The sequence below is a fragment of the Dromaius novaehollandiae genome, chromosome 8, assembly GCF_036370855.1.
Source record: "Dromaius novaehollandiae isolate bDroNov1 chromosome 8, bDroNov1.hap1, whole genome shotgun sequence".
Taxonomy (NCBI): domain Eukaryota; kingdom Metazoa; phylum Chordata; class Aves; order Casuariiformes; family Dromaiidae; genus Dromaius; species Dromaius novaehollandiae.
In genome coordinates, this window is record NC_088105.1 from 9,937,573 (window position 1) to 9,952,610 (window position 15,038).

Genomic DNA, 15,038 nt, shown 5'->3' on the forward strand with positions numbered 1-15,038 from the left:
GGTGATCTGGAAGCAAGAGTGAGTAAAGGCCTAAGGCAGCAATGTGGAGAGACGCTTGGAAGAGCGGAGGTAGGAGAATCGGAAAAAGACTATGGGTGGGAGCAAAGGCACACCGATCCAAGGAAGAGCTAGAGAGTGTCATGAGGAAAAGAGAGATTGCTAAAAGAAGCAAGCAGGAAAGTATGTTTAGAGGAGAATTGTTGGCAAGGTGATCCTGGAAGAAGTTTTTTGTTAACCTGGAATGTCACCCCTGAGATAGGCACTGGGAAGCTGAAGATGGAGGGGCTCCAGCTCTGCAAGTGGGAATTGATGATGCAGTGAGTGGGCTGGAACGTCTTTGGGACTGTTGGAGATGATCTTAGAAACTTTATGAAAGAACCAGATGATATACCTTAGTAAGGGCATGGACATGAGGGAAAAAGGAAAAGGTGTTAACAGGGGAGCGTCCTTTCTGCCAAAAGGGAGCACTTGCATAATGTAAAGGCTGGTGTAATTGGAAAAGTGCTAGTCTGAGGCATCTCGTTTTAATTTTTATGCATCTACTTTGTTACTTTGCAGAATAAAAATCCAAGAAGCTTATCCTGTGTGAAGTTGAAAGGGAGCAGAAATGTTTGATGTTGTGTAATGCTTATACACGGTATTATAAAGTATGTATGTCAAAGCCAAAAAGCAGGAAAACATGTACAAACTGCAAACAGGTAATGAAAGATGTCTTCATTGTTTCGGCTGTAATACGAAGTTTGGTTTCTTTCAGTTAAAACATGGCATTGTGAATTGCGCGGATTTTTATTTTGAGATTGTCTGAGGGAACAGCACAGAAATAAACAGAGTAGTAAGAAAACTTTTTCTTATACTATCCCACCAGTACAGATCTATTGAAAAGGCAATTTGAGATGGATTATGTGCAGAGAGACTTTGCGCTGTGCAAGCACAATGGTAGGTAGGAAATTGGAGAAATTTCAAGGTACAACTTGATCCAAAAATATCTCTAATTACTTAGACAAAAATAGTATGACAGTATCACCTTGTGCAGCGTAGATTAATGTTAATCACTTGACACCTTGTCAGCTTTGTAAAAGGAAAATGGGCGAGACTAGAGAATGAAGACTATTAACGAAGAGCAGAGATTGAGGCCCAGAAAGCGGTAGAACGAACCCCCGTAGGGACGTGAGAGACGACTTGGCAAATAAGGAGTCGTGAGTGACAGGAGATGTGCAATTACTAGACGATATCATGGGGTGGTAATATCTTGCAGCATCTTCTGAGACGAGGAGAACAGGTCTAGGCTGATTCGCTTACAAAACAGTGTTTTCTACAAGGAAGACGTCTTCCATATCGTTTTCCCGCTGTTGGGAAGATGCAGCTCTTTTCCTCATTTGCGCAAGCCGTTCCGTGGGAGAGGAGCCGCGAGGACATGTTTTGAAAGAGGACACAATAAAAGGTGTCTACAGAAACGATGCCCTTTAAGCGAGGAAACGGAAAGGCTTAGTGCTTCCGATAAGTGGTTTCGGATAGATAATCCGTTGCACAGTGTTTTCAGGAGGGATGTAACAAATGGCTGCATCTGTTGCTGGCCCGGCTTTTCGTGAGTCATTGCCGTAGCTACAGGAGAACAGCCAAGTGATGGCTGTTATCCTCTAGAATCTTCTAATTTTGTTTTTGGTTAGAAATAAGTTAAAGATGAAGATGGTTTTAGTGTGTTAGACTCCTTTTTCCTCCTCCTACCCGAAGCTTCGTCTTTCTTTTGGATTCAAGGGGGTTTTTACTCAAGGGCAAAGGAGAGCAAGTCCCCAGAGGGTGCTGGGGACAGGCCAGCAGCAGGACATTTCTGGTGTGTATTCCTATGCTTTTCCAACTCCAGTGACAGACACCAGTAGTGTATCGACAGCAACGCTTCACGAAGAAAACAGCAAGAGCAGATGCAGATACATGGGAGTGGGGAAGTGCTTCCAAGATGCCATGTGCCCTTCTTGAAAGACTCGTTCCATTGGCATCTTCAAGCTAATACATGTTGCTAGAAAATACCAATCTATCAAAGCTCAACCTAATCATAAGAGAGGGCTTGCTTTAATTCCCAAATTAATTTAATTTTTCGAAATTCTAAAGAAGTGTTTGCCAGCATTTATAAAATGGGGTTTTATGTCAAAATTTTAGCCAGCTTCTAGCCTTTTATAAGATGGTAAAAATAAAAATGAAGCATTTTACCATTATTTGACTGTTTGACATGATTCCAGACTTTCTGATTATTCGTTCACAAGAAGTTGCAAGTTCTCAAATTTTTTGTCATGAATCAGCATGAGAAATTTCCAGGTTGGTGAAGTCTCAGCAAGCCAGGGGACATGATAACAAAAGCATATGGAAAAAATAGCTGAAAGCCTGAATGCCAGGGGAGTGCTGCCTTTGCAATGCTTTGTAATTCTCCTCAACCCTTTGTTGAGCTGCTTGCTGGCAAGGTGGGGTTTGAGAGATGATGTCTGAGCTGGTATTTGCGTCGGTCGTGCTGTGGTTTGGTTGTGCGCTTGAATGTGTTTCTGTGCCATCCAATCCTTGAATCCATTTGACCTACCACAGAGCAGCTTATATATGTGTTTAAAAACCACATCCAGCCCCGTCAGAGCCGCTGGCTGAGCTCATTTAGCATGTTCCTGAAGGTGTGGTTTTGAGAGCAGGCTAGTCCTAAACTAAGCAATGCAGGGCAGTCCGGCACACTCAAAATTAGTTCTTTTCTGTCAGTCTAGGCTGAAACTAAGGGTTTGGAGCAGTGTTGTTTTAAGTAACACTGCAGTATTTCAAGTCAGGCTTTAGGGGGTTCTCTTTAGCTACTTTTGCTAGTTTAATAGGGTCCGTAAAGTTGTGGGCTGTTACTCCACTCTCTGGTATAGATGAAGTTATCCCTGATGCACTGTGCCTCTTCTGCCCGTTTTCCCGGGCTGGGGAACTGCAAAGTGCCAAAGGCTGAGTGACTCAGACCTGGGACCCGAGCTCGCAGACGGCCTTCCTGTTAATGGGTCAGTTCCTCTTTGAAGATAAATCCTCTCTCTGGTATGCAGAAGTAGAGATTTGTTGTTGACAGCGGCGCAGGTTGCTGCAGCCTGTTTGCTTTTCCCAGGGACGCGAAGGGCAGCGTGGCCTCGGTCACCCTTCTCCCTGCTCGCCCTCGGCTCTGGTGTCCTCTTGGCTATTAGTGCATCCTTAGACACCCCGGTACTGGTGGGCTACTAGCGCTTTTTCTTTTGCCAGTGGAGTAAAAAAAAAAGATTCATATCATAGATCCTAAGTCAGGGAGTTGATAAAGATACTGAGTTAAAGATTTAATAGTAGAAAAGTCTACCACCACGCGAAGCGCATCGGTGTAGAAGTAGCCTTTAGATGCAGGTACAAGCTGGCTGCGAAGGGAGGATCACAGAGCGGCATCTCGATGCTTTTAAGGTGTGCCGAAGCACGCGGCATTCAGCCAAAAAATGCTCGGAGGAAATGAGAGGCAGAACAGGGGGCAGAGCCGAGGAGCGTTCAGAAGGGAATAAGCCTAGATGGAGCCTCCACGTGAAACCTAATACGTGATCTTGATTGACTGAGCGTAGCATAAACAGAATTAGTCTCTGCTTAGCTTCCTAATGAGCTGTTGCGTGGAGATCGCTCAGCAAAGGGGCCGATGTAGAAATCTACCAGCAAAGAAAGCAGCCTTAACAGAATAACCGCAAGAGATTTGGGAAACCTACTTAAAAAAATGAGCACGGTTTGAAGGAGACAAATAGACTAGCGCAGTAATAAATAGCATTAAAAATGACCTTAAGAGAGCGATAAGTGCTCAAAAGTCAGGAAATGCCAGAACTCGTTTGTGAGAGCCATTATAGTACCGCCGGTTTCTAAAATAGTACTGTAACTTCTGTGTGTTTTACAGCCTTCGGTACAGACGAATAATATCTTTTTGTTTGCTATTAATACTGTGTTTTCGGAGATGCTTGAAGATAAGAAAGGAAAAGCAGCACAGGAAATGTGACAGGAGCTTTCAGTCCGCTAGCTGCAAGCTGTTTTTTATGTAGCTACATGGAAAAAAAAATAAAATAAAATGTGAAATTACATGCAGTCGAACCATTGAAGGCAACGGCCTCGTTAAAGCTGCACCGAGATGCTGTGTGTGTGGCCGACTCGGTGGACGCACCGCTTGGGCGCGCAGCGAGGCAGCTCGTCCTCGAGACGTTACCGAGTGCCAGGCCGCCCCGGGGAAGTCGTTTGAGCTCAGGGAAGATGCGTGCTAGTGGCACGCGAAACTACGACGAGAGCGTGATCCGCGTGCTCGATGCTGCTGCACGGAAGGGACTCCTGCAAAATGAATATTCGTCTGGTGTGCCTGTACGGACATGCCCATCAGCGAGGCAGTGGAGAGACGCACACCTGTACACAGACCTTTTATTCTGAGGGCTTCAGGCAGGTATTTGTGTTTCCCAAGGTTTGCAAGTTTGCTAGTTCTCACTTAATTTTTATAGGAATGCTTGTTGGTGAGAATAACTGGAAAAGGCTGTTGCTCAGATGAACTTCAGCTTTTGGTCCCCCCCCCCGCCCCCCCCAAGCTCTGTTCACAGAAACTTGCTGAGATATTTATTATGGAGAGAAATCAGTTTTATACCTTTTTCCAACTTCACTGATAGCTCAGACAACTTTTTTCCTCCTCCCAAGCTGAGCGAGGAAGTACGGCCTGCGAAATCTCTCCCTGAGGAGTGAAACCTTCGGCAAGTGGAAACAAGTGCAGCTAACTGGGGAAATGCATCGGCCTCCCTAAAGACGAGGTGCTGACAGTCTAGCTGTAGTAGAAATTTTTTTGCACGTGTGGTTGAAAGCTTACGGCACCGTTGACCTCTTAATGTCCCCTTTTCAGAATGAGGTAATAGCTGCGTCGGAGGATTAATAATGAGCAAAGCATTTATCGGTGTGCAATCATAGAAATCTCTCCTCTGAGTTGCATGTAGGCCTTGTTTAACCTGTTTCTGAAGATGTATTTTTTTCCTTGTAATCTGTCTTCAGTGGCCAGTCTTTGTCTTGCCTCTGTTGAACCTATTCGAAACAATTTGTACGTTCTTCTGAAGGGCAGAGCGAAAGATGCCTTCCCGCTGGTTATCCCAACTGCGCTTCCAGCAAATGGGTGGCTGCCTGAAATTTTTGTCTACCTGCCTTTCTATACGCAAAGTAACAGCTGCTCGAATTAACCCACACTAATCATAAAAAAAAAATCGTAAGGCACGAAGGTGTGTGTGTAGTATTCTTAAAATAATTGGGGTCTCTTGTCCTCCAAATCCCTGTGGGCACTTTTCTGGATTGCAGTAGGAGGGCGTCAAGGCCACTTCTTGTTTCCAGAGATACGTGGTGCTGGAGCAAAGCGACTGTACCGCTCAGGTTGTTTCAGGGCTGCCGGCTGTTGTCAGAGTAGCTGCAGGGCGTTCAGACAGGTAGCACTATTCATCACTTTTTCCAGCATAAGCTTTTTTTTTTTTTTTTTTAAGCAAAATTCAGTCCTCCAGGCAGGTGTTTAAAGGCAGACAGGGGCAGCAAAGCCCCAGGGGCCGAGTTCTGCCAGAATTTCCAAAAAGAAGCAAGGTCTTGATACACTCGGTACCTTTAAAGAGAAGGGTTAGCTTACGGCATTTCGTTACTGAGAGAGGGTCCCGCAGTGGGGACCCCAAGACCACTCCAAGGTCCCACTTTTAGGTTGAGTTTGCCTTAAGCAGTCATAGCACATATTCCCGTTCGTGACGTGACCAGTACGACCAGCTGAATGTCCCTTTCTCTCCGACATGCTGCTAACCGCAACGTGGCAGTGCTGGAACCAGATGAACGTTTCCGTAATGTCCAGGTTTCACGGGCAGTCGTCCGGTCAGCCCGGCTTCGGCGGTGCGGAGGCGCGCGGGGCGCAGTGGCAATGGGGGTCAGGGCTGCGCCGGGAGTCAGACGGGCCGGCCATGGCTCGCTGTGGCTAATTACTCATGTCGGCATCCTTCTCCGCAGGTGCCCGTGGAGGGGCTGCCGGAGGCGCCGGCGGAGGCTGCCAAGGGGCGCTGCCTGCGCCGCACGGTGAGCGTGCCCTCCGAGGGCCAGTTCCCCGAGTACCCGCCGGAGGGGGCCACCAAGCTGGGTAAGTGCAAACCTGGGGCGCCACGAGTCGATCCGGGTGGGTTTTTTTTGGTTCGGATTTACGGCTGCAGCCGCTTAACGCTCGGCGGCGCTTTGCAGCAGCATCCCTGCAAGCGACCCTGCTGCCATCGATGGTGTTGCGACTGCATGTCGGCAGCAGTTGCACGACCGCGGCTGCCTCGCAGCACGGTGACTGCAGGACACCAGCGTTTATCCGGATGTCTCTGAGGTTGTTGGAGAGGGTGGGCTGTTGCCCATGAAGGTGTGTAACTGTGTTTGTGAGTCCTGGGACTTATGACGGAGAGTTGCTGAGCGCTGCTCGATAGCCGTGCATCTTCTGCAGATGGTTGGAAGTGGTTCCTGCTGTTCATCAGCGCTGTTACGTAGTTATGGTCTGCCTCACTTGGAGTCTCTTTGGAAGTGCCTTTGCTTCTTATTTTAGTGACAAGTACTGAATAACAGCTTTCGGCTTTGTTTCTAGAAATTGTCTTATGCCCGTTTGGAGTGCAAATCCTCAAAGAGCCAGCAAGGTACCTGCTGCTGTTGGCTGTAATTATAAATGGGGAAATCTAAGGAAAGCAAAAGGAAGGGCAGGCATTAAAAATGACAGGCAAAGGCTCTGTTGTGGTAGTTTGCTGAGTCCAGGTTTGGCTGAGTTCCCCAGGATTTTTCTCCCCTCTTTGTTCCGCCCCACCTGTGGCCGCATGAAGAGCATCGCTCCAACTCTTTCCGGAAGCAAGGAAGAGTGAAGGGAGGCAGAATCACATACAAGTAAATTCTTTGTTCTACCAGAATCTATGCAATAAAATTTCCTTGGCATAGGCTGCAGGTTGTTGTTAGGGTCCAGGAGCAATTATTCTCAAGTTAGCTGTTTATTAAAAAAAAAAAAAAAAAAAAAAAAAAAAAAAAGCTAATCCTGGGAGGGAGGGAGCTGTAAGAAGAGGCTACTGTGCATCCCTAACGGTCAAACAGCTTTGATAACATCATTACCAAGGGTGAATAGCAGGTAAGGTATTTTTCATTTCACAGGCTCAGCTGGGTTTTTTTCTGCCAAAGAATTTTATTCTGTGAGTGAATTGCAAATAAGTCATTAAAAGATAAAGTACTGTGCAGCTGAACATAGAAAATCCCACTCTTGTAGGTAGTTAATTAACAGATTGCAACTGTAGTGCTCATTTACTTGTACTTGCCAGTAGCACTACCTCGGTCTTCCTTGCTTGGGGGAGGGAGGATAGGTTTGGGGTTTTTTGGGGGTTTTTTGTCTCCTGGAGTAAGCCTCTGAAAAGAAAGAGGGTAATTCTGAGTTTTAGGAGGGAAAATGGCAAAATACTTGGGGATAAATGGTGTAAACCTAACTCCTACTGGATTTGCTTGCTGCATTTCAAATGCAGCTCTAAATGATCATCTTGTTGTGCCGTATGAACAAACATTCATTCTTGTTTGGAAATTAAACCCAATATTAAGAACATGCTTTACAGTATGTTATGGGCAAAGCACCTACTCCAGATGCATGGCTAGTGAGATTAATGAGGGATCATATTGCAGCCAGTCTGTGCTGGGCAGGGGATATTATTTGCAACTTTGCAAGCTAGAAAGAGGTCAAAATGTTGGGGATTTAAGTGTCTTTTTCTGTCCTTTTTGTTCTTTTTCTGTACCATGTGCAAAAATCGCGTAGAAGGATTTATATGCTTCCCTGAGCATCCGAATAGCTGGAAATGCCCGTGTTAAGTTTGTAGATGTAACCTAATCACCTTCTTCGTTTTTCATGAATTGTAATACAGGACGAGGTGACTGTGTGCTGTTTGGCTATATGCGTTGCTGTACATTCTGCAACACTTGTAGATGCATGTGATACCTTGTACTGTGCTGCTTGATGTGTGCCTGACAAGAGCCTATCACAAGTATGTGAGAATCCCATATCCACATGGTCTTCTCCATATGAGATGTGCAACTATAGTGAATATAGATATCAACAAAGCCTGTGGGTAAAGGAAGTAGGCAAGCAGTGGGAGGGGAGGAAGAAAGGCATGAGATGGAGAAAAATTGAGCAATGCCCACACTGCGAGGAAGGATGAGAGGAAGTGGGAGGAAAGGTTTATATATAAATCTTTGATCGCAGCAGCTTAGGTAAGGTTCCCTTGTTTTCACATCCTGGTTAGAAACGTATCTGATGATTAAGGAGTTCCTGCTAATGGGGAAAGGTGGGGTGATAAAGCGAACGGTGGGAACAGCTTCATGTCAAGATGTAGAGCCAGAGGACAAGCCAGTGAAGGAAACCATCGAACATCTTTGTAAAGAGAAAGAAACAGATGGTGGCAGCCAGAATATATCACCAGCAGTACAGATAACAGCTGGACGAAAATAGCTTTGGAATGGACACCAAAAGCTGAAAAGCTCAGCGGAGGCAGATAAAATATCCAGTAGGGAAACTGCTATGCCGAGCTGATAAGAATATCTAGCTTGTCCTAGGGAAGCATGTGCATAACATGGCAACAGCAGGCATTGCATCTTATGATGATATCTGAAATTACTGCTTACAGATGAGCTTTTTGGACCTGGCTCTCATACAAAGGTTAACACATAGTGATGGCATGTGCTTTTTTCCCTCTGGGTAAGGTTGCCATACCTCCTCTTTAAATAAAAAAAAAAAATAAAAATCCATCATATGATTCCCTTCTCCCCATTTTCTTTTTAATCTGTAGCACTACAGTTATGCCTTAAAACCAACACCAAGAATACTGTGTTGAGTCAATCTTTTTGTAAATAGGGCACTATGTTAGAGTGCACGTGCTTCTGCGTGATCTGCAGTAGCGCCCGTTCGGACTCGCCAAAGGTCAGCACGGAGTCCGGGGCGCTTCACCCAAGGCGGTCATAGTCATTCTTGTCTTCTCTCTCATTTCTACCCTCGCTGCAGGGTTGGCTCAGCTGTTGGTGAGGCAGCTGCTGAACCACCATGGTTTACAGTCCCATGGACTAAGATAGACATCAATTTCCACATTCTTTAGTACCATAAGCTGTAATTTGTGATGGTTCAGCAGCTGCTGGAGGAGCAGCTGAGCCATCCCCTCCGTGCAGGCAGAAACCACTATCGTCCTCCCTGAATGAGAGCCTCAGGGGCAGACATGGAGATAAAACACAAGATAGAAAGTGACTTGTTTAAACAGTAAAAACTAATAGGACCATTTAAAAAGTGTAACTCCAGAGGACACTCACCATCCACTAGCTCGGAAGCTTGACCTCTGTTTGCAGGCATTGGAGAGGTGGTTTCTGATGTCGGTAATTCCCACCCGGAAGGTACGTTGTGCACAGTTGGGTGGCTAAGGTGTCTGGCTCCCTGTTAAATATATCCCATGAAATTTCCTTGGTACATAACCTGTAGCGTTATAGTACTTACTACCTGTCTGCAAGCGGATAGGCACACTCTAGATGCCTCATTTATTTGCTAGGGATTCGTCTCGGCACACTTCTTTTCAGAGGTGTTTCTATTCAAGGAAGTGAAAAAACATAGCTGTAATTTTTCCTTAGGTCCAGCATGTTACCCTCTTCCCCTCTTTGCAACATGACTTTCGATGGGCTAATTCTCTTAAGATGTGTGATGTGAGCCCTGAGGGCCAGCACCCACATGGAATAGGAGAGGATAACTCAAGCGAGTCCCTGCCTTGTCCTTGCCTCCGTTTCAAATCTTGCTGTTCTCTAACAGGTGTATTTTTTTTTCCTTAGGGAGATTACATCCTTTATAAAGGATTATTATTTATAATAGCATATTGGAATTATGCTATTATATTTTGCTGAATCAGCAAAAGCCTGATTCAGATTTCAACCATTCATACTATTTGACAGACTATTAACACAGTTATCGCTTCATTTCCAAAAATAATCCTGTTTTCTCTTACTCTGCTTCCTTCTCACCACCTGCTCATACTAAATGAGAGCTGTTAAGGAAAATATGTGGTAGAAGTTTTGATTCTGGCATCTGGGTGCATCTTTGTGGCCTTAATACGATTTTTTTGCCTACATGCATCAAAATGTATAAGGAGGGATTGAAAGTGAGGAAATGGATTTCTTTTTTCAGTCAGGATATCAATTATTAGGAAAGAATATCATCAGGGAGAGATTTCTTTAGATTTTCTGTTGCTTAGAAAGACTAGTGTTGATGCAAATGGATTCTCTTTTTATATTTGGAGGTGAAGTCATCTGAGAAGTGAAGACTTTCACTTGTTGAAACAGCCCTGTTTTTTCTCTGTCTCATTTCTGACCTTGAGTATGAAAGCTCTTGAGAGAAGATTGCAAGCACTAGCTAGAAGCAGATCAAGCATGAAGAGGCTCTGTGCAAGTTTTTGTTTTGTCTTCACCTTGAGTTGCTAGCATTGAGAAATTTTGTTTTGTATCCAAGTCACTGGGTCTAAATAATGGGGAAACATAATATGTACCCTCTGTCCATGTTAAATACTATTGTGCAGGTCGTTGCCTTCACTGATCTAATTGTACTGAACAATATTACCATGGTAAGTTGATTAGGAGCTCTGGCAACGGGCTGTGGTCTGACTGGCACTTCTCTTGGCAGCAAGACTGGTTTAGATGCTTTCCATCTTCTGTCCACCACCCTAGTGAGCAAGTTTGTCTCCTTGCACTGTGCATTCATTTATTTTTGCAGCTATTTTTTAATCCAGATCACTACGCAGCCTCACGGACAGCTGTGCCAGCACAACTAGCGCACAGTTCTGCAGTACAGCTGAGCAAAGGTGAGAGGAAAGGGGGCAGGAGCTCCTTAAACTAGCTTTGTTGCTGGCAAAAGTGTCTGGAACTGCAAAACTAAAGGTATTTTTGCCTAATATGTACACCAGTTTCTTGGTTGGAGATAAAATAACCACCAAGATTGAGGACAATCTGGGTCAGCAAGCTTTATGCCTCTTGGCAACTTCGGTACAGTCAGCAATGCATAACAAGTGACTGCTCCCAGCCCCTGCATAGCTCCCTGGCTCGTCTTCCACGTTTTTGTGCTGCACTCATCTTCACTTCACCAGAGGGCCAGCTGGCCTCGAGTGCCTGAGCCTTGTCTGCAGAGTGTTACCATAGCCGTCACTCAGCTGCTGACTCCCATCTCTGCAACCCTTTTCCCATTCCTCTGCTACAGTTTCATCTATGTAACCTAGCGTTATCATCTGTTCTTCCTCCTTGGGCAAATCTCCCCTGCCCTGGTATGTTGCAGTTTTCTGAATGCCTCTGTAAATGTTGCCTTTGCTGACCAGTAACATGGCAATGGCAGGGCCTTTACTGGCCACACCTGGAGTACTGAATCCAGCTGCGGCTCCGGATCAAGGAGGATGTTGAGAACCTGGAGATGGTCCAGCGCAGGTCTGCCAAGGTGGTTTGGTCCAGGAGTACCTGACCTATGAAAAGAGGCTGAGGGAGCCAGGTGTGTTTAGGCTTGGCATAGAGAGGCTAAGGGGTGATCTAATAGCAGCCCGCGACTACTTGAAGAAGCATTAGAGATGATGGAGCCAAGCTCTTCTCATAGTGGCAGATGATAAAACAAGGGGTAATGGTGACAAGTTGCTTGGGAGGTTCAGATTGGACAATAGGTGAAACTTGGTCACCAGGAGGATGGTGCAGCACTGGATGAGGCTGCACAGCAGGACTGTGGAAATGTCATCCTTCCAGGCCTTCATGGGTCAGCGGGACAAAGCCACAGCTGCCCTCATCTGATGTGGCAAGGTCCTGCTCTAGGTGGGAAACTGGACTCGATAACCTCCAGGGGTTCCTTCTAACTGGTGTTTCTGTGACTCTCTGCTGTGCTTTCTATGCCATTTTGACTTTCTCCTTCTAACGTATATTTATCTGCCTGTTGTCATCAAACAACTGTAACTTGTCTTGTGCAGTGACTCTTTTCCAATTGTTTTCAGTCTGTTTCTCTAATGAAGTAAAACTGATGCTGTATCTGTCCCATCTCTTTCTCCAACTATTTGGGTCTGCTGGCCAACTAATCCTGAGTTTGAGAGGAATAAAGGTCCCAAAAGTAATAAACTCTTACAACTTTAGTAAAAATGTATGACCTAATTGTCACATGGAAAAGAGACTAGACTGCTGTTGATGGAGATGGTATTGCGGTGCGTGCCGCAGTCGGGAGATCAACACCGAGACACACATGGATAGGAAATGAGGCACCCTTAATTCCCTGATCACACAACTGTTGTGTGTGTAGCGGGGAATCTCTCCTGGAATTCCAGCTTGGCACTCAGATCACACGAGTCAAAATTTTTCAGCCCTGGATTTCCTGAAGTGAAGCATGTAAGCGAGAGGGCTGAGCTTGCAAGGAACTGCAGCTATCTCTTCCAGAAAGACCGAAACTGCTAAAAACCTGGCTGACTTTTTGATCCCTAAACAACTTCAGGAGTGCACCTCAGAGTTAAAAAACCCTCATCACAGCTCACTGCCATGCTGTGATATGCTACACGTACGATTGTGGCGTTTAGTGAAAATGGAATTTTAAGCTTCACATGTTACATTTAACTTCTCGATCCTTTGATTTAGTTGCATGGGTGAAAGAATTTCTTTTTAGTGATCACCCCCTTTGCACTCACTCAAGCTCTTTTTTTTTTTTTTAAGTGAAAATTTGACTGAATGCAGAAAACTCTCCAATCCAGCAAAGGAAATGTGATTAAAAAAAAAGAAAAAAGAAAAGGCACCAGTCTGTTTTGGTGCCAGATGCATACTGCATTGCTATCAGGTGACCAGTTGGCTGTACAGAAATCCTGCCTCGGTACTGTTGTAAAAGGTGATGTCCAGAGGCTTGGAAATGGAGGGAGCAGCAGAGGGTTAGTTAAATAGCATCGAGTTTCGCTGCTGCCTGGACCGTACCTTTTGGAACAGTTTCTGCAAGCTGCTGCTGAGCCTGTCTAGGTGGGGATGATTGCACCAAGAAAATGCACAGTCCGTGCTCTTCCTTCAGGTAAAAACTTGGCAGGAGAGAAGAGTCATTAACTAAAAAGATTTCCAGGGTTGTTTCAGTAACTGCTGTTTCTAAGCCGTGGTGGTGTTTGTAGCTGAAGCAATCAAAGCTGAGGTTTGCTTTCTGTGTATTCCAGTTGGAGTGAATACTTTGTGATGAAGGAGTAAATAGGTTTACTGTGTGCACACCATGTAATTATGGTCCTTGGGCAGTTCAGTCTAGCAGGATTACCTGAAAGGAGTTGTGATGTTTCCGTGGGGGAGGGCAGGCAGTGTGTTTTGGAAGAGGAGATACTGTTTGTGACCTGGTCAGTGAAAGAATCTGCAATGCACCAGTCTCTACATATTCAGCAAAGATATACTTAAGAAATAGGAAAGCTTTTGAAGAAACAGGTTTACGATAGCTTCGAACACAACTGTGCGCTGAAAAGAGGTCTCACCCTTCACCTTCCACCGCCCAACTTTGTCTGCAAAGAGTATCTGCTTGAAAGTAAGGATGAGAAAATGCAGCGTACGACTCCCTGTGTCTCTGCCTTGTGGATCCAAGATCCATCTTGATGCAAGAATTTTGCCAGTAGCGTTGTCTGCTCTTTGCCGTGTTGCTATGTGCAAAATATCCATCTCCTGTCAACCCGCGTGCACAACTGGCAAGCAAAGAGGGGCTTGGGGTTGAGTCCTCAGATTGAGGGGAGGGGTGTGTGTGTGTGTGTGTGTGTGTGTGTGTGTGTGTGTGTGTGTGTGTGTGTGTGTGTGTGTGCGTGCACACATCCATACCGGCATCTCGGACAGGGAGAGGGATTCAGATGAGCTGACTTCATTTGTTTGCAGCTTTTGGGATTTGCCTGATTTGGGCTTGCATGTGCATGTTTGTGTATACGTGCCCAAATGTACATACGCGAGAGATTCACCTTCGCCTTTGTACAGACCCAGGAGTCTAAAGGACCTGATGCATTACTGTCTGTTGTCTTTTTCTTTTAAATTAGCTTCCTCCAAGACCGGTTTGGGTGTGGGGTTTTTTTTTGTCCTTTGAGTCCTTTGTACCAAAAATATAAGTTGAGAGATCCCCAACAGGAGGGAGGTAATACTCTAACGAAATCAGTGCAGTGAGTACAGCTCTGCACTTGTGCGAGCGTGGTGCTGCTCCGTGGTGGCCTGAGCCCTGGCCGGTTTCTGTACGCTGCAGGTGGGTACTGTGCGCGTTTAGCCACATGGCTCTGCTCTTGCGCTTCTCTGCAGCCCTGCCCGAAGTGCTGCAAGCACTCTCGCATGCGAGCTGGTCCCCAGCCTTGAGCCGAAGCCCCTGGGTTACATAACAGCATGAACAAGGCTCTGCTAAAGGCTATTTATCCTTTGCCTGTTTAAGTCTGGTGCACTGGATCCCTGTCTCCTCATGCCTTTTGGATATGATCAGTAGCAGGAATTATAGCTATGCTGAGATCAGCTGGAGTTTTAAAATTTGTGTCTGTCTTTAGAAGACATTGTTTGTCCATGGCCTTCTATCCCGAAATGCAAATATGTGCAAACTGTGAGTTGCATTTAAAAACCTCCTATGAAAGACAGCTGCTTTGGGGCATTGTCAAAAAATTGATGAGCTACACTGGAAAACACCTACTATGTGAAAAAAGTCCTGCTATCTACAGCATCCGCAAAAGAGGTTAAGAAACTCTGAGAAAAGCCCCAAAGTAATCCGATAATTTGGGCTATGTGCAGTGCAATTTGCCTGCCTGGGGAGGATGAAGAATTTAGACAGCCCTACTTGAAATTAAAACTGACTCTAGGGAGGCTAGATGTTTCAGACAGGATGCCTAGATCTCAGTGACATTCCCCCTGGGCAATTGGAGTTATTTGTATACAGAAAATTGCCAAGCTGCTATCTTTTTCTTCTTGTATAACTCAAGTGAAGCCAAAGGATTTTGGTTTTGTCCTAAACGCTGCTGCAACTTTATTCTCTTGGACACAGATCA

The 15,038-nt window shown here is 45.5% G+C and overlaps 1 protein-coding gene across 12 annotated transcripts in view; it reads left to right on the top strand.

The window, feature by feature from the left end:
* RASAL2 (RAS protein activator like 2) overlaps positions 1-15,038 on the top strand; it is a 173,319-nt gene that overhangs the window by 80,340 nt on the left and 77,941 nt on the right. For all 12 annotated transcript variants that reach the window (XM_064515616.1, XM_064515617.1, XM_064515619.1 and 9 more), the window contains exon 3: positions 6,001-6,127. In XM_064515616.1, the coding sequence (XP_064371686.1) occupies positions 6,001-6,127 (127 nt within the window). The remainder of the gene's footprint in view (positions 1-6,000; positions 6,128-15,038) is intronic.